This window comes from Varroa jacobsoni, unplaced genomic scaffold (genome assembly GCF_002532875.2).
Source record: "Varroa jacobsoni isolate VJ856 unplaced genomic scaffold, vjacob_1.0 scaffold_301, whole genome shotgun sequence".
Lineage (NCBI taxonomy): Eukaryota > Metazoa > Arthropoda > Arachnida > Mesostigmata > Varroidae > Varroa > Varroa jacobsoni.
In genome coordinates, this window is record NW_019213203.1 from 153381 (window position 1) to 178607 (window position 25227).

The 25227-nt window shown below is 35.1% G+C and overlaps 1 protein-coding gene and 1 long non-coding RNA gene across 5 annotated transcripts; one reads left to right on the forward strand and one right to left on the reverse strand.

Moving 5' to 3' along the window:
• Window positions 1–14: 14 nt before the first annotated feature.
• On the reverse strand, window positions 15–20408 carry LOC111259174 (transmembrane protein 135). Of its 4 annotated transcripts, none has more exons than XM_022830941.2 (12): window positions 20144–20385; window positions 19662–19767; window positions 18201–18288; window positions 17066–17206; window positions 10761–10944; window positions 10317–10437; window positions 9781–9934; window positions 4489–4609; window positions 2548–2643; window positions 2239–2304; window positions 1344–1494; window positions 15–1003 (listed from the first exon to the last, which is right to left on the reverse strand). In XM_022830941.2, the coding sequence occupies exons 2-12, from the start codon at window positions 19709–19711 to the stop codon at window positions 862–864; spliced, it is 1314 nt and encodes a 437-aa protein (XP_022686676.1). In that variant the 5' UTR covers window positions 19712–19767; window positions 20144–20385; the 3' UTR covers window positions 15–861. The 4 variants fall into 4 exon arrangements, with proteins under 4 accessions (XP_022686676.1, XP_086823896.1, XP_022686679.1 ...); XM_086967770.1 differs by having other exon boundaries at window positions 20008–20385; XM_022830944.2 differs by lacking the exons at window positions 19662–19767; window positions 20144–20385 and adding an exon at window positions 20392–20408.
• Window positions 4616–10967, forward strand: LOC147753681 (uncharacterized). Its single transcript, XR_015310463.1, has 2 exons — window positions 4616–5031; window positions 10808–10967. It is a non-coding gene; the product is annotated as an uncharacterized LOC147753681 (long non-coding RNA).
• Window positions 20409–25227: the final 4819 nt, after the last annotated feature.

Here is a 25227-nt window from a genome sequence, read left to right on the forward strand (position 1 = left end):
TTAATTACTCATACTTATAATATTTTGGATGCAGGTTTTTATTTTGTAACAATTTTCCTAGCAAAGATAGAAGTCAAAAAGCGCTTTCACACCTGCTAAAACTTACAAAGATTTTATACTATTCAGTTAAGTGCATTGTCATGCGCTTACCCAAATAATATATATATTATATTTAAAATAAAATACCGCTCTTATTCTTATGTCACAAATCAAGCAATTCATTGCAAATCGTTATTTGATTTATGTTGACGGAACCTCTAGCTTTACGCGCGTATAGGTTTTAAGTGGTGCGGTATTTTTATATCGTTCTACGTTTTTTAGTAGTCCTGAATCACGATCTAAAATTATTATAGTGTTGATGGTTAATAAAAGTCTACGGTAAGTTTTTCATTTTGTGTTGCTCATTAGAACTAAAATTTGGATTTTCATTGTAAATTTATGATTACGTCTATACATCAGATCTCGAAAAATAACAGGTACATCGGGCATAACAGAATTCTAAGGGTTGAAATTCTTATAAATATTCACGATGAATGGATTTCTTGAGAAGTTTATGTAAAATGTGCCTGAAATGTCAATTTTTTGTAGTTTAAAATTTTGCATTCATGTTCTTTACATTCATGGTCTTATTTTATTATCGCCGTATGCACATAACATTTTTCATAAACAAACCTTGATCTGTGACAAATCGAAAATCCATTAAGTCAGCTTCGATCTGCACGTGCCCGCAAAACGCATCCATCGCTCAAGTTATCATTCACTATTGTTGTATTGCAGTAGTTTTCTTTTATATTGCACATTCTCAAGTTACCTAGAAATTTTGTCTATAAAATCTGTCTTTGTCTACACACAGTTTTCTACTCAGAAAGGCACCCAAATGAGGATGCGTTCCGTTAGCTCCTTCGAGACGTGATCCATATCAAGACGCGGCCAGAAATCTCCAAATAATTTTGAGCTTTGCACTCCGTACATGTCAAATATTTTACGATTCACGTACGTGAATCTGCAACAGATATAAATGCAAAGATTAAACAAACCTCTTAAAATTAGTGAAGTATTGCCTTCAACGTAACCTACCTTTTTCTCTTAATAGATACACGCTAACTACATCCATAGTCCTTACTACCGGATATATAGAACGTCGATAGAACATTTTATGATTTAGTGTTATTTTAGAATACTGAAATTGGTGGATCACTTTAGTACTTATGGCAGTGACGTCGAAAGTAGTAGTACTCGCAGTATAGATATCTCAGTAGGAATTAAAAAACATGTCTATATTCATTAAAAGTTATTCAAATAAATAAACAACATTAAAAAACAGTAGGCAGGTAATGTCCAACCTGTCGTAAGAGATTCGGTTCATGAATTTCCAGTACGTCGGCCGTAAATTATGAGGTTCAAATACGGCCGCATAGAAGAGCATCGCTGTCGAAAGTGAGTAAAGTAGTTCAGATGCACCGGGGATTGGACGGCCGTAAGCACCGTATGCACCTAGAGTTCAATGCCAAAGAAGCATTTATACATCTTTTAAATACCCTATTTAGTTTATTGCTTATATTTGGGTTCGGATATCTAATGTAATATCTTAATTATAGGCTTTCCACTATTATTGCTCTACATTACTTGCGAACCTGATGAAAAAGCGCCGGCGCGTATCTCTTTATTGCAGTTTATTCCATTTATGTGCATCTAATAAGATTCGTGCACAGGTATAAAAAATATGTAACTATATGGAGTGTTACTTATGAAAAATTCCATAACTGTAAAAACAAGAGAAAAATTAAATGATTGTCAATAGCTTTGCGATGCTCGTCCGAAGTTTTTGTTGCTGCTCTCTACTACTAATAATATTACTCGACTAAACTTATCGATCTAAAGTACCGCCAAAAGCCGGTAGGCAGCTTCAGTCATATAGATGCTGGCTGGGAGCCAGCCGTCTGATGGAATTATTAACGGCAATATCGAAACTCGAAATAGAGAGATATTAGATGTAAAAGAAAAAATCAGCGGCGGAGATGAAGTAGATTTTGGAGCGCGGATTATGTTGCTACAAATATACAGTATTTAGCTTGGACAGAAACACTCGGTGGTTTGTACGACATTTTTGGAAAAGAAAAATCCTTTCCCTAAAAATTAAGATAGTTTAGAGATATTCTTTTTGCTAAAGTATTTGCGAAACTATCCCTTGCACATACGCAAAACAGCGTTTAGGTTTAAGTCAAAATATATTATTACCTTCAAGGGCTTTCCAAGCCAGGTAAAGAGCCATAGATGGGGATCCACTGAAGAACATCGAAAGCGCTAAAAGTTGAAATCCAACAATTACGTGAGCGCAAATGAAGATGTTGACTTCGCATACTTTCTTGAAATTATTTAAGAAATGGAGTTCAAATTTGACTAGTTTAAGCAAGTCAAAAGTATTATGAAGCATGTGTAAATAATGGAGTATAATAAAATTCAATATTGTTATACAAATAGCAATGCGTATGGTATGAGAAATTATATCATGAGTGTTTCAATTTAAAGCTCTAGATTCTCACCTACCGGCTAAGCATCCCGCAATACCCGCGCGGTTTTGGGGACTATATCCTCGATAACGAAGGAAACAATTCACGCCTCGAAAAATTGCACCGAATGAACCTGAATAGAATCGTTAATTTTTTTTATTGATTCTCAGTCTGACGTGTCTCACAACTTCCGTCGCTGGAATCCTTATGAAAACTTCTACGGAAATTATGAAGTGTACTCTTAACTTTGTAAAATCTATATGTATCTCCCCGGCTCTGCTTTAATTTCTTCTCATTGTAGGGATAGCTTTTTCGTGAGAAAAATCTCTGTTGTGATATTTTTGCACAAATGTTCAGATTCGAACACGCGACTTACGCGGAATAAGCTTATGATTAGCAGCCTCACTAGTGCCTCAGCTATCTCGCAGTTAAAAAGATTGATGAAGGGGACATATTTAGCCTTCTGTAGCTTGCTCTGTTCCTACGATGAAATGACCGGACAGTGTTGTGCTGTCATTCCTTTTGACTGTCTCGTTTCCTACTTCTATTTTTATTATTTCAATTATTTCACTTTAAGTCTCCGATGCGGTAGAACCAGTGATGGCTCTCAAGTAACGTGCTAACCCACTATATTTCAAGATATGTGAAATGGTTTAAGCTCATCAGTTCAATCCGGATCAAAGTACAGTAATATGTAAAAATGTTTCAAATCAGTATTTATAAAAAAACGTGGAAAATTGTAGGTAACCAATATAATGCAATGCAACGACATACTTTAGCTTTCTTCTAAACTAAAACTTCTAAAACTAATGTTAAAGTAAAAAAAAAAGGATGTCTAATGAACCATTTTAGAACCTTATATGTAAAGAGTTTGCCATTTTTTAACGTTTATCGATCCTCGTCAAAGATGTTTTTAAGTTATAGTTACTGCCGACTATATATATCACATACAAACAAGCAGTGAGATAAGTTCAATAGAAACATAACGTCAATTGTTGTTAAACATTAGCACTTAAAACGTTTTACAACCGAGTAATCGGCGTCCCCTTTCGTTCATAAGTAACGCACGCTAGATCATTATTCATTATATCAGTCGGTCCCTTCGATGTTGTGACGTCATACGTTCCAATGCATTGCTTTTTTCAAAATGTACATTAAGGACAGCAAAGAATCTCGAAAAAATAAAAACTGGATTGACTTGCGAAAAACTAAATTGACAGACATACTAAGATAAAGTTATATATAGGCTAAACAAAATTATTTAAATTCAGAACCAAACTGTAGTAACATCTGTTATCTAACTATTATCTATTAATAACTATTACCAGTAGAACTGAGCAGTTTCCGAAGTATGTTCCTATATGAAGATTTAAACAAACAAGCCCATACCGTCGTTTTAAAGCGCGCTGTCAAACTTCGAAGTTGGTTACTTAATTGGTCTTAGGTAGACTGGTGGCACTACCGAATGGTTACTTCAACGCAACTGAAGAATTTGCAAGTGCCTTCAATCAAGCGAATTAGGTAAATGTAAAAAAAAACAAAATTCACACTAATGAAAATGCGAATGGATTAAGATTTTTTTTCAAGAACACTTGGTTAAGCTACTGCTTATCACCTACATGAGTCCGAGAATATAAACTGCAACTATTATTTAAAATGCAGTTAGAAGTGTAACTGAAGAAAGTAAATGCGTGTAAAAAGTTAAGTTTATTTCTTGACAATGTTTGTAATTAGACCTTGTATCTCACAGAAAAGTGTCCCGTCATTGCACACATTAATTTGATGTGCAAAAATATCAAGAGTAGAAATGAAGGTAGAAGTCGTGATATATATTCGGCCTCTAACAACAAATACGGAATTTAAAGTGGCTCTGTATTTTCGAATGTGTGACCCAAAGCAGCAGACGGAAAACGGAGCAAGCAAGCAAAAAGCAGCTATGGATCATATTTGGTTCATTCGTTTAAGAAAATGAACTTACCAAGAAACATGCCAAATTTGTATGCTTCTTTATAGCGGATCGTTTTAGATAGTGACTGAGTAGCAATGAGACAAAGGACTGCACGTAATAACCACCCGGCGAAGAACGACCGTGCAAAACCCTGAAAAAAAAGAAAAGAATCGCAAAGAAACACATGTGAAGCCATTGCCAGCATTGTGACCGTGATACACATACATTTCGTATAAGATAGTGTGCCTTTTCTTCTCATTTTGTTGTGCCTTGTGTAACGCCTAGTGACGTTACGGGCTGGCTTCATTCTATATATGCTCGAAATCACATTCATTTATATCACTAAAGAAGGAAGTTTGCAATGAAGTACATCGCAGGGCATATTAAAATAGTTACACGTTCGAGCAATCCAACGATATAACTTACGAAGCTTCTCGTTGGACGTTAATGTACACTATTTGATGCACAGGTGTACAATTTTTGTCAGACTTGTTACAAGTAGAATATACGTACATGAGTCCTCTGCGCCGTGAGCAACCATCATCACTACGATATTCTTCATGTAGACAAAAGGTATTTAGTAATAAATGACAAAAAACATATTACTAAGAAACGGCCTGACCTTTCTATCTTCGATTATCCTATACTGGAAGTATAAGTTTCATCTTAGTCCCTGCTGGCCACGTTAATAGACGCAACTATCCTGTGCTCTATTTTGATCCAATATAATAACATCGAGCACCGATGTTGAAATTTGGTTATGTAGGATCGAGTCCACTTTACTGAAGTTTTCTCTACTCATTCGCAAGGGCTTTTCCAAAGTGAGATTAATAAGACTTCCCGCCCTGCGTATTTTCATCCTTATAATTAAAATCAGTAATTAGTACTTTGGCTTCTACAAGTATTCAAGTCTCATCGGGTCATCTTGCGAACTCAACGATACACATAGTACGGATGTAGTGTTGGCGTAACCTGGGTAAAATGGCGTTGATATTTTCTTTTGAAAGTCGCTAGTTGCAAAAACTCTTTATGCACACCTTGCAGCTCCCAGCCAGGCTTTGATGAACTGCCATATATCAATTGGATAGACATTAGAGCTACTTATTCACCTATTGATAAGTGCTAACGACGAGTCTATTTTGGGCAGTTACGTGCGCATGTACTTGTCTAAGACGAAATCTTCGCCTATCTAGAAGCCCTGTTTTCTAGTGACTCAGTATACCCTAACGTTTTGGAATGCCATATATTTATTAAGGAGTCTGAAGTATAGCATCATATGTTATATGCACTTACTAGGAAACCTATTTTACAATTACAATCTTTTCACACAAAGATGAATCTTAAATCCGCTAACCAGCAGGCGACTAATCCATCTGACGCAAACTGTTTGTGGCACTAAGGCTAAGTTTCTTATCTTTTTCTAGGTGCCTGGTTCACATGTCTTATTATCAACAAATTTAGGGGATTAGACTGTGCGTGTGAGGTCTGCATACATGGTTGTAATAGGACATACTTCCGACTATTTTTTTTATCATCCAACGATTTGGTAAATTAAAACGAAGGCGTTATTGAACAAAACTACAATATGCCTAATTTGAAACACCCTGATGTGATCATTTCGGAATAATAAAATGGTTGCCTCACATCCTACAAATGGGTTTACGATAGAATAATGTTCAGATGCGAAACTAAATAAACAATGAAGAGACAACGCAATGCAAAAGTACGCACTTGTATTAAAAATACTGTAATATTTAACTATGTGGCTCGATATACAAGAATATGTCGGGTTGATTGCTACATATACAATCTTGTTCGGCTTGTATTTCAGTACCCCTGGATACGTTTAGCTTATATATCATTTGAATCTATTTACTAGTTTGAACAAAACCTCACACAAAAAACGTCAAAGTATTATTACTGCTGGAAGCCATGTCTTGATTAGCTTTACTCATCCGGAATCTGTTATTTATACTTGTGCCGTTGTGCTGCGGACACTTGAGATATCCACCTACCCTTAGCAGCATCTACCCTTACCGCGTAAGTCGCAGTAGATCTACTGCGACTTACGCTATCTAATGAACGAATTTAGTAGACCGGAAGTAGATCCCCACTACTTCGATACTTCACCAACGTTGCAGTACCCGTACTCATGCTTTAGGTTCTCGCAAACGTTTGTTAATGATTAATGTTAGTGATTAGTTTGTTCTTTTTACTCATATATATACAATATGATCAACATTAAAACTTATTTCTCAAAAATCGCCTGCTAATAAGTACAACCAACTAATAATACTTTTATAAATAATAAAGTTTCGCTGCGAATAATAGCAATAACGAAAATTGTTTAGAAGTGAGCGGTATGTATGTTAGTAAAAAAAAAGCTTATTTAGTCTATGTGATATTGATTAGGTATATCGTATAATTGTTTGATCGAAGGGCCAGCCTAATAGGAAAGCTCCCTGAAGGGTACGAATCATATTCATTCCAATAAGAAATGAAATATAAGGATAATTTAGACAACAATGGACCTCGATTTAATCCACATCCATGAATATGACATTCGCAATTTCGAGAAGCTTCTAAGCCGTTTTAGTTCACATAAATGCTCACTTCATGGCGGTGCTGTTGAATTTATGGGTATGGAAATGTGAGTAGACCTCATTAGCGTTGTTCACCATTCTTGACAACTTTCCCATTTGTCGATAAGCCCTAGCCCTGAATATATGTTTGGAGTATTGTATTGGCTTCGATTTTTGTCGCGAAATGCTTTATCTTATGTAGCGCGCTGAAATAACTTTTGCATCTAACGAGCCAGTGGCTGATTGCCTCCGCGTCTTTAGTCTTTAGTTTAGAGAAACTGAACTTACAAAGGCAACGCTCTCAATTCATCGTTCACTTGGACAAAAAGTTAACTGTGTGAAACTGCAGCGTTCTTTATTTAAAAGAAATTCTTCAAGGTGCAAATTTGGTACCTGTCTGGCTACACGGCATCAGCGTAATAATGTGAGGCGCCAGAAAGCACAGCTGAAACGCTTTCAGAACATGCACCCGTCTTTAACTTAAGCGGAAGCCGATTTTCTAATTCTTACAATGGAGAAGCTGCGCCGTAAATAAGACTAAATTATTTGATATTAACTGCTGGTTAGTGCAGGTAAAAGCTTCCGTTTTTTAAAAATTAGCATCTCAGCAAGTTTTTGGTTTTAGTGTTCGTTGTTTTGTACATGAATCTAAACTGCTAATGTACACGATGGTAAATAAAAATTATTAAAAAGGAATTACTGAGTTGAGTGCAAAGTAAAAAAAAAGCTTGGGTCGGTCATCCATATGATTTTGCACCTTTGTTATAATCTGAAGACATATCTGCCTTACACTGCTGTAATTTCAAAAATTATATAGAAGAGGATATATCACGGACACTTTTGTTGCAAACTGACCACATTTTTTAAGCACTAAGAAATAATAATAAGCAGTCACGAGGTGACATTATTACCAGTTTTGTCGATTAATTATTCTCATCTTGCTACCCTGAATGGTTATAAATTACGCATTAAAATTAGTTGGTACAGTTATTATCCGAATTGAGGCCTCATGTTATGTGAACCAAAAATTGGTTTTAAATATATTGTGATATGCTAGTAAGTATATCCAATCAATATACTAAGACTGCATTTATTTACATTTATAATTCAAATTCCTATTAAACCTCTGAGCCTTTAAGTCTTATAAATTTTTTAGAAGAAATAGAATTTGTGTTCAAGGATGAACACCAAAAACTGTTGGCGTTTTTTATGTAATGTACTTTTCGAAGAGCTGGATGCGTCTTCACAACTGTTCCTTTAGCACGTTCAAGTTACGGAAATAGATTTTTTTTCTTATTTTAGACTTATATAATAGAGGTCGTGAGTAGGTACCCTGTAATAATTAAGTTGTTTTAGAAAAGGCATTCCTTTAAATATATAAATAGGAAGTGAAAAAACAATAATGACGATGCGGTCAGAATCGTTACCGTGCTCGGAGAAGCTTTTTCTGCTTGCCCCTTAAACCCTCTACGTGATGTTTTGAAGCGACACAATGCATTATGAATCAAATAGAAAACATACAATATCAAAATTATCAAAAAATAGCTGCATAATAAATGTAATACCTCTATACAAAAAATAAATTTTACATAACAATACAAAGAAGTACTATGCTATAATACACAAAAATAGCTACTATGAGGTTGTCCGGAAAGTAATTGTAGTTTTAATTTATTGCTCTGATTTTTCGTTTACTTACTTTGTTTCGTTTAAATTCAAAGGTCTTATTTTCGCTCTGCAAGAGTGTGTCACTTTTCGTTACAAAATTTTCAGTTTTCGTTACAAAATTTTACCTTACGTTCGGGCTTTGAATAATTCCTGGTGTCGCTAAAAATCACGTGTTGTACATTCATTTTCTGTTTTACCCAACATAAAATTTATGAATCGGATGAAACAGAAATAATGATTTCTGTAAAGCAAAAAAGCTTTATATATATGTATATATATGCTACTTCTTATATATATAAGAAAGAAATGAAGCAATAAACCAAAACTGCCATTACATTAGAAATAACTTCTATTGGGCATTCCACCATACGAATAGCTTCCACTATAAAACAAAGTGTGGCTAGGCCCGCTAAATTACAAGAAGTCCCTAAAATTCGCAGGCAAATATGTCACCCACTAGGCTAATATCGTGACACGTTTCGAATATTTTAAGTAGATGTGACGAAAAATGATGATTACAAGGGTAAAACTTTTCCTTATTTGACAATTCTCCGTCGTTATAGTATTATATTTGTCATTTAAATTTGTTACGAACCCTTTCGAAACTTATATGTAGTTACCAATAAGTCAATGTAGAAATCTTTTATTTCCGGAAAACTACTTGATCTGGACTACATTGCTTCAATCTCAGAAAAGTGAGTGCAATATTTTAGTAGATTTGTTTATTTGCTCGCAGGCTTTGATAGGTAACAACTGACTAAAGCTTTTAAACGTTCCGAGCGCACATATTAATTTTTTGTACATGAATCAATAAAGAGGTTTTTGAGAAGGGGTGCAAAAGAGTGAATTCGGTTCGGAGCATCGACAGCCTCAAAACCATTGCATAAACTTCCAATGGGCTGTTTGAAATGTTATGGATTTTTTTGCCGGCCTAAACACAAATCATGTTTATTCCTTATACACGCTATCCTTTCAACTTGATATCGAATTTTCAGTTACATCTAACGAATCGGTGGAAATGCCCTTCAAGTAATAACTTCTAACGGCTAGAGTACGAGTTTAGTCAGTTTACCTGTACGACATAACCGTAACAAGATGACCTGACGTCATTGTGTAAAGATTTTTGATGATCACCGCTTCCCTGCTGAAGTTGGTTTCCAGAAATTGACACCTCATGTGCAGGTACACCTTGTCCTTTCGTAAACTCGTCATCGCCAACGACAAATCTTAATAATGAAAATAATGTGGTATTTAAATCGGGTACTTTGAGAAAAGAAGGTAGAAATGATTAATGCATCATTATCTACCGCCGCTTAGGCGCTATAGTGCATGAAAACTATTTATCTATAATTTTTAGTTCGTTTCTTACAATTAGAAACCTATAAATAGAAACCTGTTTATTAAAATTATCCGAATATATGAATGGCAAGCGGTACAACAAAAATTCTAGTTCTACTTACAACAATAATGCTAAATGCAGTCAAAATTTTAAGCTGTCGTTCCCTAACGAAAACTTGTCTAGTAACCGCGTCGTGTTCACGAATGGGACGTATTTTAGGTGTAGATGTTTTATAGTAAGGTATTGAAAGACAAAACTTGATTACTCACTGAAACATTCGCTTAACAGGGTCATTCGGATGTGTGTGGCCTTTTTGGCAGAGCCATAGGTAAACGCCTGCACTTACTGCGAACATAAATTTCTCGAAATGTGGAATTGGAGTTATCCAGCCTATGAAAAGCATCAAAGAATAATATGACATGACTTATTTTCAACCCGGTAATCAATACCCTCTGATAAGAGAATCGTTGAGTTAGGTGAAAACATGTGCTAGATGGATCATTGAGGTCAAACCCATTTTACTCAACATATCTAGATTTGGGGAAACTCTGAGTTAAGTTTTATAACTTAATAAAACGATAATAAGAACAATAGTAAGAAAAGAGCTTTTTAACATACATACATTTAACGTACATAGCACTTGATTATTTCCAAATAAAGAATTAGAAAAGCAAAGATATAAATGGAGGTCAAGCCTGATTTTCTATATATACCACGGAATTTAATCATATTGTAGATAACTTCCGATGCCATATTACAGGTGTACACAGCCAATTGTTTGCGCCGCGCTGGACGTTCCACTAGAATTGCAAGTAGGGACGCGACGAAACCTGGAGTGCATGCCGTTGACATTAAACTAAAGTTGCCAGTCAACTGTCGTATTGTGCAGAAACATGCCTGAAATAACGTGCCATGCCAACTACAATAAAGTAAGCAAAATATCTTTCGTAGTGGAATAATTTTCATTATCTTGTTACAAATAGACCATACTTAAAAGTAAGAATTGGATATAGTTACATAATAAAACGAGAGTTAGCATTTCCAGAATTAACAAGCTTTTAACTCGTGGGATCTTTAGTTCCCTTTTCAGAGCGCATGCGCAAGGAATAGCAGCCTTTATAATCTCTGCGGGATTGTCGCTGTGCGTACGTATTATAGTTAGCTTGTACGCGCACTTTATGAGACCTCAAACGCTGTTAGGATGGCCCAAAATTGAATGGTAAATTTTTGCAATTTTTCCTAGTCATTACGTAACCAATTGTCAATGAAAAAGAATTTCATATTAATTTTCTTCCTGATCTGAAAACAAAACAACTAAGACTCTAGCTGTAAAAAAAAACAATCTTTTGAAGTAGGTCTTAAATTTAACTCAAATTAAAAGACTGAGTCGCAGTTAAAAAAGAGAGCTTGCGATTGAAGAAGCGGCGGGTGTTAGCAGTTACTGCTTCATTTTATGTATTTATAATATCATTAACGGGTTGGGCTGTCCTTCACTTGATCTGCATATGCGAGGTACCCATAATTTTTAAGACTGGCTGGAGGATCTCGAATACACGCCTTCAACTCATAGCTTGCAAACCTTTTTGCTTTTCGAATGTCAAAAGGAAGATCAAGATTATAAAATCGTATGAAAGAAATAGCCAAAAAACAGGTGTTTCGTAGTCCAAAGAAACTGACGTCTGCTAAACTTATTCATATAAGCTTATCATTAGCCTCACTCTGAAGTTAAAGCTTGCTTGTAATATTGCAAGAAAATTAAACGGAATATATACATATATCTGTAGCACTTTACAGATACTAATACAATAATCCTCTAATACTTATAACCATAACTTATGCTAGAAGCAGCGTGCATGTATCGAACCCTATGTCGTACATAAAACAATTGAAATTAATAAAAATAATTTATAAAAATCATTACTATTATTATTATTATATGGAGAATGAACCATGTTGGCAACGAACATTACATCTAGTCAAGCTAGCTCAATAGTTTTAGATACTTAAATAATGTGTTTATCCACTTGCATTTATATTTTCTATTTTCCTTTTACAAATATGAATGGGATGACCGTTTACAAATCTTGTCATTTTTTCAGTATAGGCTGTAATAATGCTAAGGTGTAGTTATAATAACGCCAACATCCGCAAACAAATCTGCAAGTCTAAATCTACGTCCATTCATTAACTTTGAGCAGCAAGCATTAATCTACTTTTAGTTTAAGTAGGTAACGCGACTCGTTCTCAAAAGATTCGCACGTAAAATGTGAGCCAACCGGTGCATCAATAACGAAATTTATTTAATAGCGTATTGTAATCATCTGTTTATTGAGTACTTCAAACAAAACATTAAGAGGATGTAGTTTTATTTCGTCTCTAATTAAAACTTCGATTTTTTGACGTCGTTCTGCACTACACCGTCAATTTCTACGGCTACGTAGTCTTTTGAACTTACACCAAATGTTGAAAGTTTTAAGTCTAATACTACCTTTAAGGATTGTTTTAGACGGCCGCCTCCAGCCGACATGAAAGGTAGTCCCTCACATTCAGTTTCGAACCCTGCTCAACCTAGCCGTTATCCTGTGCAAAACCGTGACAATTCTACCACCACATGTTCGTACAATTATGCATGTGCAGATATATAATGTTTAAATATGGCTCCTAAGTTGAGTGAACTTGTTTCTATAATATTAAATATCGTTCGGTGCCACAATGCACGTTGATTTATCTAGCATCGAACTCACAGAAGATGAAGGTAAAACAGAATACACTACAATGCGAATTTTTTCACCTATTCTTCGCTGTTTAGACCAATACAAACAGAACTATTAGGTGCAAGGAGTTTTACTCGTCTGTAGTGAATCCTAAGTGATTAAAATTATAGTTGTATTATTAATCGCATTAAGCCCCCGAGCTAGTAAAGCCTTTGCTGCTTTTTTCATGTTTGAAAGGAAAATGGCCAACAAATGATGGCGGTTTCGGCTTTGTGTTCAAACATATATTATCGAAAACGGAACGGCAAGCAGCTCCACATTATGGCTATGGTACATCCTAACGACAAACCAATTGACAATTAGAAACTTCAGTTCGTTCTTTTTGTTCAAACCGTACCGACCTCAAAAGCTTTGTCGTGTCTTATGGCACTAGTGCAATTGCACAGGTTAGCGCATTTGCGAAGCGCCTGTAATGTGATCCAGATTATTATGGTCTACACGTTCTCCAGTCCTAAGATTTCCTAAGAGATCCTGAGCTATACAACTACCGTATATCTGATCCCCATCACCCACAAGCACTAAATATTTCAAGATATCTTTTGAACAATTGATGTATTATTTTCCATTTTGCTCCGCTAAGCGAATCTTACAGTTTCTACATGTGAATTTTTAAAATCATTACCTTCCTAAGTCTGTAGACTAACAGACTTAAAAAAGTCTGTCATGCTTGTTGCTACTTGTTGTTTGTTGTATGAATGCTGGTCGAATATGTATTTCCCATGCGAGGGCTCTATTTTAGAGGAAAATTTTCCTTTTGATTTACCACAGTAACCATTTATATATAGTCCTTATTATTTTTTTTTATCAAGGAATATCCTTAAACAGATTTCTTTGCTACTGCCTATTTAACATTGCTCTGTACTTTTTTATGTTGTTAAATTATGCTTAACGGTAAAAAAGAAACTATGTTACGACCGTGTAGTTCATATTTGTTTATGAAATAGCCAATACTACAACTAAAGCCCATAATGCAAAACTATTTTTATTCCTCATATGAATTGCAAAACGGGTTAAGACTAGTTAGACCAATAAGGTAGATATAAGCAGGCAGTTTTAAGGGTTTCCAGTTTAAGCCAGAAACCTGTCCTATTTTATCAAATGTTCTCTTTTTTCCGAACATAATAGTCTTGCAAGCCTTACACATTTCCTAGCAATACTTTTAACTCTTTAATCCGTCCAAAAAGATAACCACCACCTGAAGAGATATGCGTTTACGGATGCGGTGATCCTTTCATTCGACGAAAATCGCTATCGCACGAGCAAGTCTTTAAATTCAAAGAACAGAAGAAAGTACTGAATGCCAGCCCTAATAAATACAATTTGTGGTCGACAATTTTTTAAATGCGGCCATTTTCTGTCTTCGGCTTGTCAAGTTATGATGCGTAATATGTTTTTGTCATTGTTTTATTTTTTTAAAATAATCGATTAGCACTGCTTAATGGCTATTGCATAAGATACTCATGCTAATTTTCCCGGCCTATAGACTTTTTTCTATTTCCGATTCCCCTTTTGCAATTGCTTGTTTCGACTGTGTGTTAATTTCATAAGAATAGTGTTGTATTCACGTTTTACCTACAGTTATAATTCGATGCTAAAGTTCCAACTCATTTCTTTTAAATTACTTCAGCAGGGTTTTGAAAAATGTTAGTTTAAATGCGGTTTTGCTCCTGAATGAGCAAATGCGGCATCCAACACACAGCACGCTTTTTAATGCCTAAATCTTCAGTTAATATGTGGCAAACACGTCCTCACAACGTGACCATTGATATTTCTCTAATCTTAACTCGACCGTCGTTTAGCACCATTTGGTAAATTGTTCCGATGTTATTGGTAGGGGTTGCAGTCCAACACGTCCATCGTCAACCAAGATCGTACGTTTAGATTTAGCTGATTAAAATTTCACGGTGACATACAATGCAATGTCTCGTAAACAGTATCCACCTATTTTAACTGGTGTTGACTTAGTGCCTCTCAATGCAAAAATTTGATGACGACTCGATAGTCTTTTTCTTTTTTATTTATTCCAAAGGATTAACGTCAATTGATTCAAATATTACTAGTTAACAACTATGCGCCCAACATGCTTGAAATGTTCATTTATGTGATTCAACTTATGCACAGTTATATCACCACAATATTTTAGACTAATAATGCCATATTCATGTAAAGGTTGAAAACTTTTTAGACTACATTTATAGCCGCACTTATGAATAATACTGTGTATAATATATGCACGAAATGTCAGTTTCTATATGACTTGAAAAATAGTTAGACGAACGCCAGCCTTTAGCACATTTTTTGTACGAGAAAAGGTTTCTCTTCAGTGGCACGATCTGTATATATTATAGGATAATTGTTTATATTATGGATCAGTTTGTCTGATTGTAGGTGAGCGTCGTGCAGTTACCAGAATCATTTTAGCCATATAACTGTACCGTAAGAAATTTTCCTTTATTTTGCACAATAAGGATTTTTTAACGCCAATAGATACAAAAGACATAAACGTGCAATTCCGTTTTTGTTGTTGCAACAAATGCGGAGCTATCGGGTACCCTGCTACCATAACTCAGGGTTCGTATGCTAAATTGTTTTTGATAATATAAAGCTCATTGAGCTCAAAGCTGAAATGGGTGAAATTTGGAATAGTTTCCATCGTAGGCAGTCTTTTACAATTAAATCAGCAGGTCTAAACATGGCCGTACCAAAAAAACTGAAAGTGAACTACGTACAAAATCACCAAAAATCCTCGCGGAAAATACGTTAAACGCCTATTAGTCGATTTACATAGCTAAACAAATTAACATCTCTGAAATCCTGGCAGTTGTTAAGAAGCAAAAACTTTTACATATATACCTTTTTATATATATATACACATTTTGTAAGAATATCCTAGGGGTATAAAATGATTGATTCCCACATTGCATCTAAGATATAATTCCACGAACTTGCAGCACACAACTCTTGTCTTAGCAAAACTGCAAAGATAAAGATATACACTTTTAAGAAGATCAAACTGAGAGAATTGGAGTTTAATAAACTTTGACTACCATTTTTGCAAACTATACCTTTCAGTGGCTACATTTGCTTTAATTATTTCAAGATTCTCTTTTTTGTGATTAAGATTTTCTTTCAAGGCAACAAAGGTCCGAAAGGGAAAAACAAAACTACCTCCGTGGAAGTACATATAAATTTTCCAAAGATTTGAAACATCAATGAGTGGATATATTCGATGTATACTTTGTAAAATAATGTTAAAGGTCATCGATGTTTTTAATATACTGCGTAATTATAAAATTTCTTCGTATTCATACCGAGCAGTGAGGTTTACAGAAGTCAATGTTTTCCAAACACTACCGCTGTCAATATTTTGATACAAACTTATTTTCTCTATTGAAAAACATCTGGAAGCTGCTGTGAAAAATATATATTTTAGTATTTTTCATTACAATTATCTATAAGTGTAGCCAGCGTAAAACATTCACTATATTTTCGTTCGATAGCTCTGTACAAAAAATACAAGTTTTTTTTCTTATTTCAAGGTACTTTCGGGTGAAAAATATTCCTCATTAATATTTTTTCCTAGTATTCTTTTACATGCCAAATTACTTCTGATAAATTTGCAGTCAATGTAAATATATACTGCGAAATAATTTATTTAATCATAATTTATAAAATTTTAAGCATTCAAAAGAATATCAAAAAATAATAAGGTTTTCAAACTGCTTTAAATTATCCCACGGAAATGTTTATACCATGTTATTTTGTAAGAGAAAAAGGACAAAAATCAGCGGAGTGAATTAAAAAAATATGTTTCTACCATATAATTTTAAAATTATAAGAACAAGTCAACATATTGATTCAGCACGAAAAGAGCAATATTAAAAAACCTATTAAAAATAAATTGCGAGCTCACTTCGGTCAAATATTGACTAAAAAAGCAAATATCTCCGAATTAATTGAACAAATATACCAACTTCAAAACAAAATACAAATGTATATTTGTTTAAAATAAAAAAATCTATTGAACGGCATGTATTCCAAACCTCTTTCCAGCCGCAGAATTTTACAAGCTACTATGCTTAATATACGCAATTGCTTTCGTAGTTAGTTGTGTGATACTAGTATGGTTGGGTCGACGTAATCATTGTCGTAACTCAAATGGTTTAGTCAATTGACACCCACACCATTATTACTACATTCATATATAGTATAACCATGCATAGTAGTTTTATTATACCCCGTACCAGAAAAGATCCAGCGTTAATTGAGAGAAATGTAGATGACGTGAGGATACTTTGAAGGGTCCGTACTAAGTTCTGCTTATCAAATTGTCTTCCATAGATCAATGACGCGACGTACAGCGGGGTATATATTTTCAGCGATTCCTAAGTCATCGAAAATCAAGATTATGCACAATCGTTAAAAATACATTTGTGGTAAAGTAAAACGCAACGAAGTTTAATTTACACTGAGTTTTTAGAAGATTAATATGTACGAAATTTACATCATAAGCTTATTTGTAGGCGTATTCCACGGTATTGTACGACTTCAAATAGCTTTTTTCACCTCCGGTACCAACTAAATTCAAAGCTTTCTTTGTCCCTGGTTTTGGCTCCTACTTGTTTTAATTTTACTTATACTTATTAGTTGTAAATATTACTTATACTTATTACTTATAAATATTACCTATTATATAGTTGTATAATAATAATAATAGAAGAATATCTAACGCGACGCTTTTGGATCATTAGCTGTTTGTAAACATCTTTAAGGGGCCAGTATCATAGGTGAAGGCTAAAGCGTTACACGACCATGACGAAGTTAGAAAATATCGATATAAAAAAAGTCGCCAGAAATATTTAACCACACAAATAATGGAAGTATGCACTTATTAGATTTTTCTTATAAAATCCCGTTTGCAGGGTTGCTCAGGTTATTTCTTGATGAAGTGGAATAAGCACCTCTGTTTGCCATTATAATGGTCCCTATCGAAATTCAGTTGCTAAAAAGTAAGTGTCAAGGTCATGAATATAGATGAGATCATATAATTTAATGAATTTTAATTTACTTAAATCGCTAGTCAAGTTTCACCTAGTATTGATTTCATTTTTTTTCATGTGTTCATAAACATTTTCATTTAGTTTATAAACATGATACACGTTTGCCTGTCATCATTATTACTATCGTGTTTATACACTACCATCCCTGAAAAGTATATATTCAAGAAAGGGTGATTTGTTCCAACATTAACAATGGTTGGGAGCTAGTTACTAAAATAACAATACTTTTTTATAACACGTAAGTTTTACAACTACGTCATTTCATTAGATCGCATAATTTATATCATGATAAAACAGTACTGAATAATTATCCTGGTACCTCATAGCAGTGAAGAAAAAGCTTCAGACTGCTCTCAGCGCAGTTTACATTCCACGGATGAGCAACCTCGTAACAGTTATACGGTACACTGTAAAGGAATTACCATAGTCATCAGACCGTTAGTACTACGACTTCAAAAATCAAGCATTCGATTATCTACATGCTGGGTAGGAGATGGTTCTCGTTCATTTTAATGTATGACGGATGTTGAAAAGCAGGCATGCTTTATACTCATTGTTATTTACTTGCCACATACAACGCTTTTTCTAGAGTACCATAACGCTATAGAGCTAAAATTGAGACACTCTGGTCTTTGTGCGCCTTTTTGCAAACACCGCGTTGCAACTTAAGCTAGTAATACGAATCTCGGGCAAACACGTTTAGTCACCTTGTGCACTTTATAACACAGTGGTTTTATGTGCATATTTAGGCTTCACTTGTAATGTCAGATGAAGCGACTTCACCCATGGAAAGCAGTACTTCTCACAATCATGTACGCATTACTCAAGGTTCAAGCGTTATTAGAAGCACGTAGTAAACACTGCACCAACTCTGACTAGGATAAAAACGTACATGTATACTACAAGTTGGCTAAGCTTCTGTCGAAGCACTTTTTATCGCAATACTTAATAAACACTTTTATAAAGCTTTCCGAATTTTAAATTCGAACAAATCTTAGCACACATATCATACATAGAAGATAAAGATGAACTGAAAATAATATGTCAATTTTATATAATATATATAGCACATAATAACAACAACTTTGAGTGCAGTATTTGTGGAAACGGAAGTTTTAAAGTTTTTTGAGACCAGGTTTCCTGAAAACAAAGTTGAGTTTTCACGCAAGCTTTATACTTTTTTTTCGCAAACCGCATCCACCGCTTACAATCCACTACAAACACAGCTTAAAGATATAAGTCAGTTGATTATTGTCATAAAAAGACCAAGTACTTTCATCGATAATCAGTTACTTTAAAGATATTCATTATGTTCATGTCTTTATAACCCCGGGGTTATATAATCTCAGAGTGTTGAAAATAGCACAGAATGGTTCTAAGGGGGCTTAATTAAAGTTTGAATAGGCAAGGTCACAAGGAAGGTTTGTTATTAATTAAAGGAACTCTGTTACTTGTTGTTATTTTTTTGGTTCTCTTAATTTGCTAGTAGTTCGTTGAGAACATTCATTTATAAAATTTGCATATCATTGTCGATACTTTATTGGGGTATTTTTGTTAAGTGCAAAAAATACGAACGGCGATTGTCGAAATTAAGTTATCAATGTAAATAAATAAAAAAAACACGAAGATGGGTAAATAATGTTGATCCTTGATGATGTTTTATCCAGCTTTCGTTAAATTTGACGGCCCAACTCTGCATAAAGTAAGACTGAATGGAGAACACCGTGTCATTCGTGATTCATTCATCTTCCGACTGTTAAACGTGTTACATGAAACAAACCTGTAAGGTCCGAGTGGGTTCCAATATGTTTTACTCTGAATAGGCGCCATGTCGATGCTTGTTATCCAAAAGCTACTGATGAACAACGTACAGTTTTTAATGTATCCTAACAAAGATAAAAAAATCCAAGAACAAAAACTAAATTGTGCACACTTTTGTATATCACATACAGATAGTGTTTCGAAGATTAGCGTAGAGGTACTAGATGCCAGAACAAAAGTTACAGGATGCAACCGTACAAATTTTCTGAGTTGGTAATTTTATGGGCACGTAGTTCTCTAAAAGAAGTCCAATCGGTATAAGTTTTCAATTGCTGTGAGATAAAGCCAAGCGCCACTTGGCTTACACGTTTTTACGCCTTCCACTAAAATAGGAGCTGTAATTCAAAGTTTTATCGCGTGTGTCTCCAGTTAAAGACACTTGCTCGGTGAATACACATCTACCGGATCTACGGCCAGCAGTCTTCAGTGCTGAAACGTCACCTTTTTTTTTATTTACACGTCAACGGAAATTCAGCTGAATGCTGTTTTTGTGACTTATAGGGCAGGTAGTTCTACACGTGTTCCTTTTCGGTTTAGCGTAAGCACCAAAGAGCTAGGGACCCGAATATCTGGCCAAACTGAAAGAAGAGTTAGAGCTAACGCTTTAAGCAGGTGAGGGGCCTCGGCAGAACTTTGGGGTCGAATGAAGCTGACGAAGAAATGATAACGCACCAAAACCAAGCCCTTACCGAAGCATTAGCCCGCATATTCTGTCGGTGCTCTAGGACACCAACTGTCGCTGTGAGAAAGGGAAACTTGCAACAGAAAAAGAAAGGGCAAGGAGCGAGCATCTATTATTACTATCTATTATTATTATTAGAAATTATTACCATGATCTTAATAAGACAATGTGTAACACCTATATAGTAAGCCATAATATAAATAGCTGACATGAAGAGTTTCAGCTTTGTCTTAATTGCACATGGACCAAAAGGATTTATTTTTTTTAGACCGAATTTAGCTTTCTTACCAATGTACCAGAAAAGTGATCCATAAGGTTAAGGAAAATTTACACATGTAGATCCCTTAACATTATTTAGAGCTGCTTTCAAGGTTAAATGAGCATGACAAACTTCGAACACGGACATTTTCCTATGAGGCGATGTAGCGGTAGTGTTTTCGTATATTACAGTGGCAATCCGTTTTATGTACTGCAGATTGTGATAGGAAGACCGTTGGCTGGTTTTACTTAGGTGATTTTGCTACAAGAGATGGTAGGAAGCTTCACTTCTTACGTAGCACAAAATGCATAGACGACAAAATTAATACCCAAACTATTAGCAATGGTTGTTTCTTACACAGGATTCTTGCTACGTTTCAGTCAAAGATGCTTCTCTACGCCGGTAGTCTAGATTGTCCAATACTATACAATATAATTTATCATCAGATGCACATATTGAAGCGTTAAGATACGCTAAAAATAGCATATTTTTCCACCTTGAAGGGAAAATTGATGTGCTTTTATGGTATGGGTGCTCCACCTCAGTAAGGTCCGTATAGATGATAAAATTGCACGTGTAACAATTGCGCGTACACTGGAGTCATCGGAGCATCTTGATATCGCGTCAATTCTGGAGTGTAGTAATGTTTTACCAAACGAAACTATCACATAAGCCCTATCATTTCGAATCATCCGAATTCAATTCATAATGCCCTCAAAAATCGTATCTTGAAAGCAACAACGCCGAACTGAAATCCTCCCGGTATTCCTGTCACATATTTCTGAAGCAAACTGGACTTGGCATTTACATAAATCCTAAAATGACGCTTCGTTAGTTAACTGTATATCCATGGTAGTCATTAGCTCACCTAGTTGTCGATAGGTATGTAGTTTGGATATAAAATGAGGGCGAGATACTTTGCCAAACGCTGTTGCAAAATCGAAGTATATACAATCAAAACTAGATTTGACACTCAGTCCTGCCTAGTCCTAGAGCAAGCTGAATGCATTAATCTTTTTTGAGAATATACAATGCGATTGACCGCAATCCTTTCAAGGCATATACATGCAGTAAATTCTTGGTTGTAATTATTAAGACTCAACGTAGAGCTTTTATGCATTAGTATAACAAACCAATAAGAGAAATATTTAATTGCAATTCCGTTCTTATCACTGCGGCAGATTACAAATCGAAACAGTTTGGACCGGATAGTCGCAAGTTTTGTGGATAATGGGGAGAATATCGTAAATAGTGAGGTTGTATTGTATGGAAATAATTATCGGCATACCTTTATTTTGGTTTCAGTTTGTTCAGTGAGTAGCACAGATTAGGGTGTAGTCAAACGCAATGTCACCAAATTCATTGATCTAATTTTGGAGCACCTGGGAGAAAGATATTGACAAAGCAATGTTTAAAAATATAAGAGCGTAAAGGACCTATTCATTCATTTGTATGCGTTGATGTTCATTCCATGCATTAATTTATTAACTTATCGAAACATTCTTCAAAATTACAAAGCAAACGCTCCAAACCCTAACACTCTCTCTAGGCGTACTCGAAATTGATCATTCTCTTCCTATTAGGGTTATTTGTTCATAGCGTTATATAAATATAGAGAACAGACAGTGTGAACACTGCATATATCGACAGTACATTTCGTGTACATAGGAACAGGAGCTCAAGAGCGAATGCCCATTAGTTAATATAAAAATTGCCTACATAGGTTTAGTCACCCTTCAAGAAAATGTAGCCAGAAGTATTATTACTAACACAATTCGGTCTAACAAATTAGTCAGATCTAATGGATTTATGGTTAACGACAATCTTCTTACATTTCTTATTGCAAGGCCCAACGAAAACACAGAGTGTGCAAAAACTTGCTAGCCTACTTCGTTTTTCTTGTGCTGTGCCTGTGAACAAGCACAGCAGATTGTCAAGCACTAAAGACAGCTTCAAACGATGTTCTCAGGCCGGTTGACTTCGATGCACGGCGGTGACATCGAATGGCTGTGCAGGTCCTGTAATTTCCTCTCCTTTGAGCTTGTTCTGTAGAGCTATGTGAAAAACAGGGTCTATAAAACCACGCCGAAAACTATTGTTGTGTACCATAATTGTAAAGTGATTGCTCAGATTTATACTCAACTATGCCGTGATCTAAAATCATGCGAGTTATCCAAGTGGTCCCTGAAAGGACATTTAGCTGACATTGTTTCCTATGTGTAGTTCAAATTGAGCAGCTTCGACCTAGGAACAAAAATACGCATAGAAATTTGCCTTTGTTTTTCATTCCAGTAGCACTGAAACTGCATAGCAATTTTCTGCACTTATAAAAACCCAGGAAACGCGTGGATATCGGGTTTAACTAAAAATTAACCGCAACAGTTCTTACAGACATTTGAATAACAACTTGATGAGACTTGGGATATTTTTAACAAGGGTGTGAATTGTTCCATCGTATGAGTTTCTTTTCTTGGGGTACACATCATAATGCCGTTCAAAGATAGTTTTCGGGCATGAGTTGGGTACATGTGTGTAAAATCATGGGTATGTTACTGTCAATTAATGAATAGTAGTTAGACAACATTTGACAAGCACCTGTCCCAATAGAGTGGGTATAATATCAAAGACATTTAAACCTACTGGAAGGGATCAGAAAAGGCCAATCAAAAATGACCACCAGATTCATCTTTGGTGCTTTGTTAATTTATTAGACTGAAATATAAGCATCGGAGATTTTTCTCGAAGTTCTTTCCCTCTTACTTCTTCCCTAGTTGTTTATATATATGCCACTTGGATGTACTTTTTTCCTTTTCCATAGACCCCTTGTAATTCCTCTGTGCAGTGAACCGAATTTTACGTTGAGTTTAAGCTCTGGATGATCTTGGTGGAATAAATGCATTTTTACAGCTACTTATCCCGCCTTTCGCTGAGGTAAAAAAATCTACCGATGTGGCCATCTTTTTATCGTGCTTTATATAGACTCCATGCTTAAGAACAGTTCAAAAGTGACTTGCTGAAGTCTTAGAACTGAAGGATATACTCCGCTTCTGTCGGTCATCCGGGGTTTATGAGGGTCGCTTTATTCAAGAAACACGACTGGCAAAAGATTCGTGAATTGGTTTAGAATACAAACTGCACATGACTATCGCTAGACACCTTAAACTTCTGGGGTTTTCTCAAAAATTAGGAACGAAATATCATAAACTAAGGAAACAGTACATAAACAAGACTTTTCAGCGTTTTCCAATATCTTACCAAGCACCAGACAACACGAAGTCATAATGACAGGCTTTTACACAGAAATCTTCCATGCAAACTATTTTACCAATATGTACTATTCAAAGCAATAACGTTGTTATCCGTGGAATATCTTTTATAGAATTCTAAAAAACGTTTCAATTAAGTGATTTGATATTTTTAGTCACCTACCTCAAAACTATTTTTAGTAAAATAGTTAAAAAATTAAGGATGATCAGAAGTTGTGTCTTGATGTCTGTATAAAGCGGAGAAGGGAATCGGCGTTCCCGGGAGGTACGTTTAAAATTAGAATAAAGTCAGAAATCGGTTTGAAAAAAGCACGATTTGCGTTTCGTGGAATTAGAAAGATCTTAAATACTAAAAAATGCTTAAGAAAACAAAACGATCAACAAAAATCTGTATATGGGCCATTTGCATTGGGCGAATGAGGTCATCCAATGTAAATGATTCGATGATACACTGGGCGAAGGTATGTAAGGTGTTATATAGGCGGTTAATGTGCGCCCCCTTAAATACAATGCCCTGATAATTATGAAGAATAAGCATGTAACCACCGATCAACCTCAGCGTTGAAAAATTATTATTTGGATTGAAAAAACGTTTAATAGTTACAACGAAGCTACTTGTGTGATTTCCACGACTTCTCATAGCCAGTAAAACATACCCTAGGTAGATTTTGCTCTAATGGTGCAGGTTTTACTGTTATGTCGAAAGGATGAGTCTAAGAAGTTGTGTGCATACGCACGGGATAAACAGAAAGTGAAAAAAAAAGATAAGGTAAAATCTCTTTGTGCCGGATTGTGCTAGATCACAGATGGTAAAGGCCCTTAAAGACGCTCTTTGTAAAAACTTGAGAGGGAGGTTATTTCATAACTTCACCTTCACACGAATTGGCTACCTCTTTTCCTATTATTGGCTAATTAGATTAGTGACAGTTTAGTTGACAAGAAAGAGCACAACAAAAATTTAAACGGTTAAGTGATGCAACACCCGAGCTGAAAATGTTTGGCGAAATGGAATGAATAAATTGGTTGAAATGTGGGAGAAGATCGTTGAGAGTGACAGCGAATATATAATAATTTATTCTTGTTGCTAGAACAAATTTTTATTACTTATGGAGAATTTTCATCAGTAATCTTAATTCTCTTTTTATACTAGATACGTCTACTCTTCACAAAAATAATGGATGCATTATACTAAAGTACATCCATTAAAAAGTTCATTGACAATAAGTAAACACCGTGTGATGTTAAAGATGGATTTATTCAAGTTTCTTCATCTGTTCATTTTTCTTCATTCGTTCGTGTTTTGTTTGTATAATTATAT

Coding starts and splice junctions, on each gene's coding strand:
- LOC111259174 (XM_022830941.2), bottom strand. CDS start 19,711: ATGGCGCCTATTCAGAGTAAAACATATTGGAACCCACTCGGACCTTAC. Junction 9,935..10,316: donor CCTGTTAAGCGAATGTTTCA/GTGAGTAATCAA, acceptor TTCATTATTAAG/ATTTGTCGTTGGCGATGACG. Junction 1,004..1,343: donor AACCGAATCTCTTACGACAG/GTTGGACATTAC, acceptor TATCTGTTGCAG/ATTCACGTACGTGAATCGTA.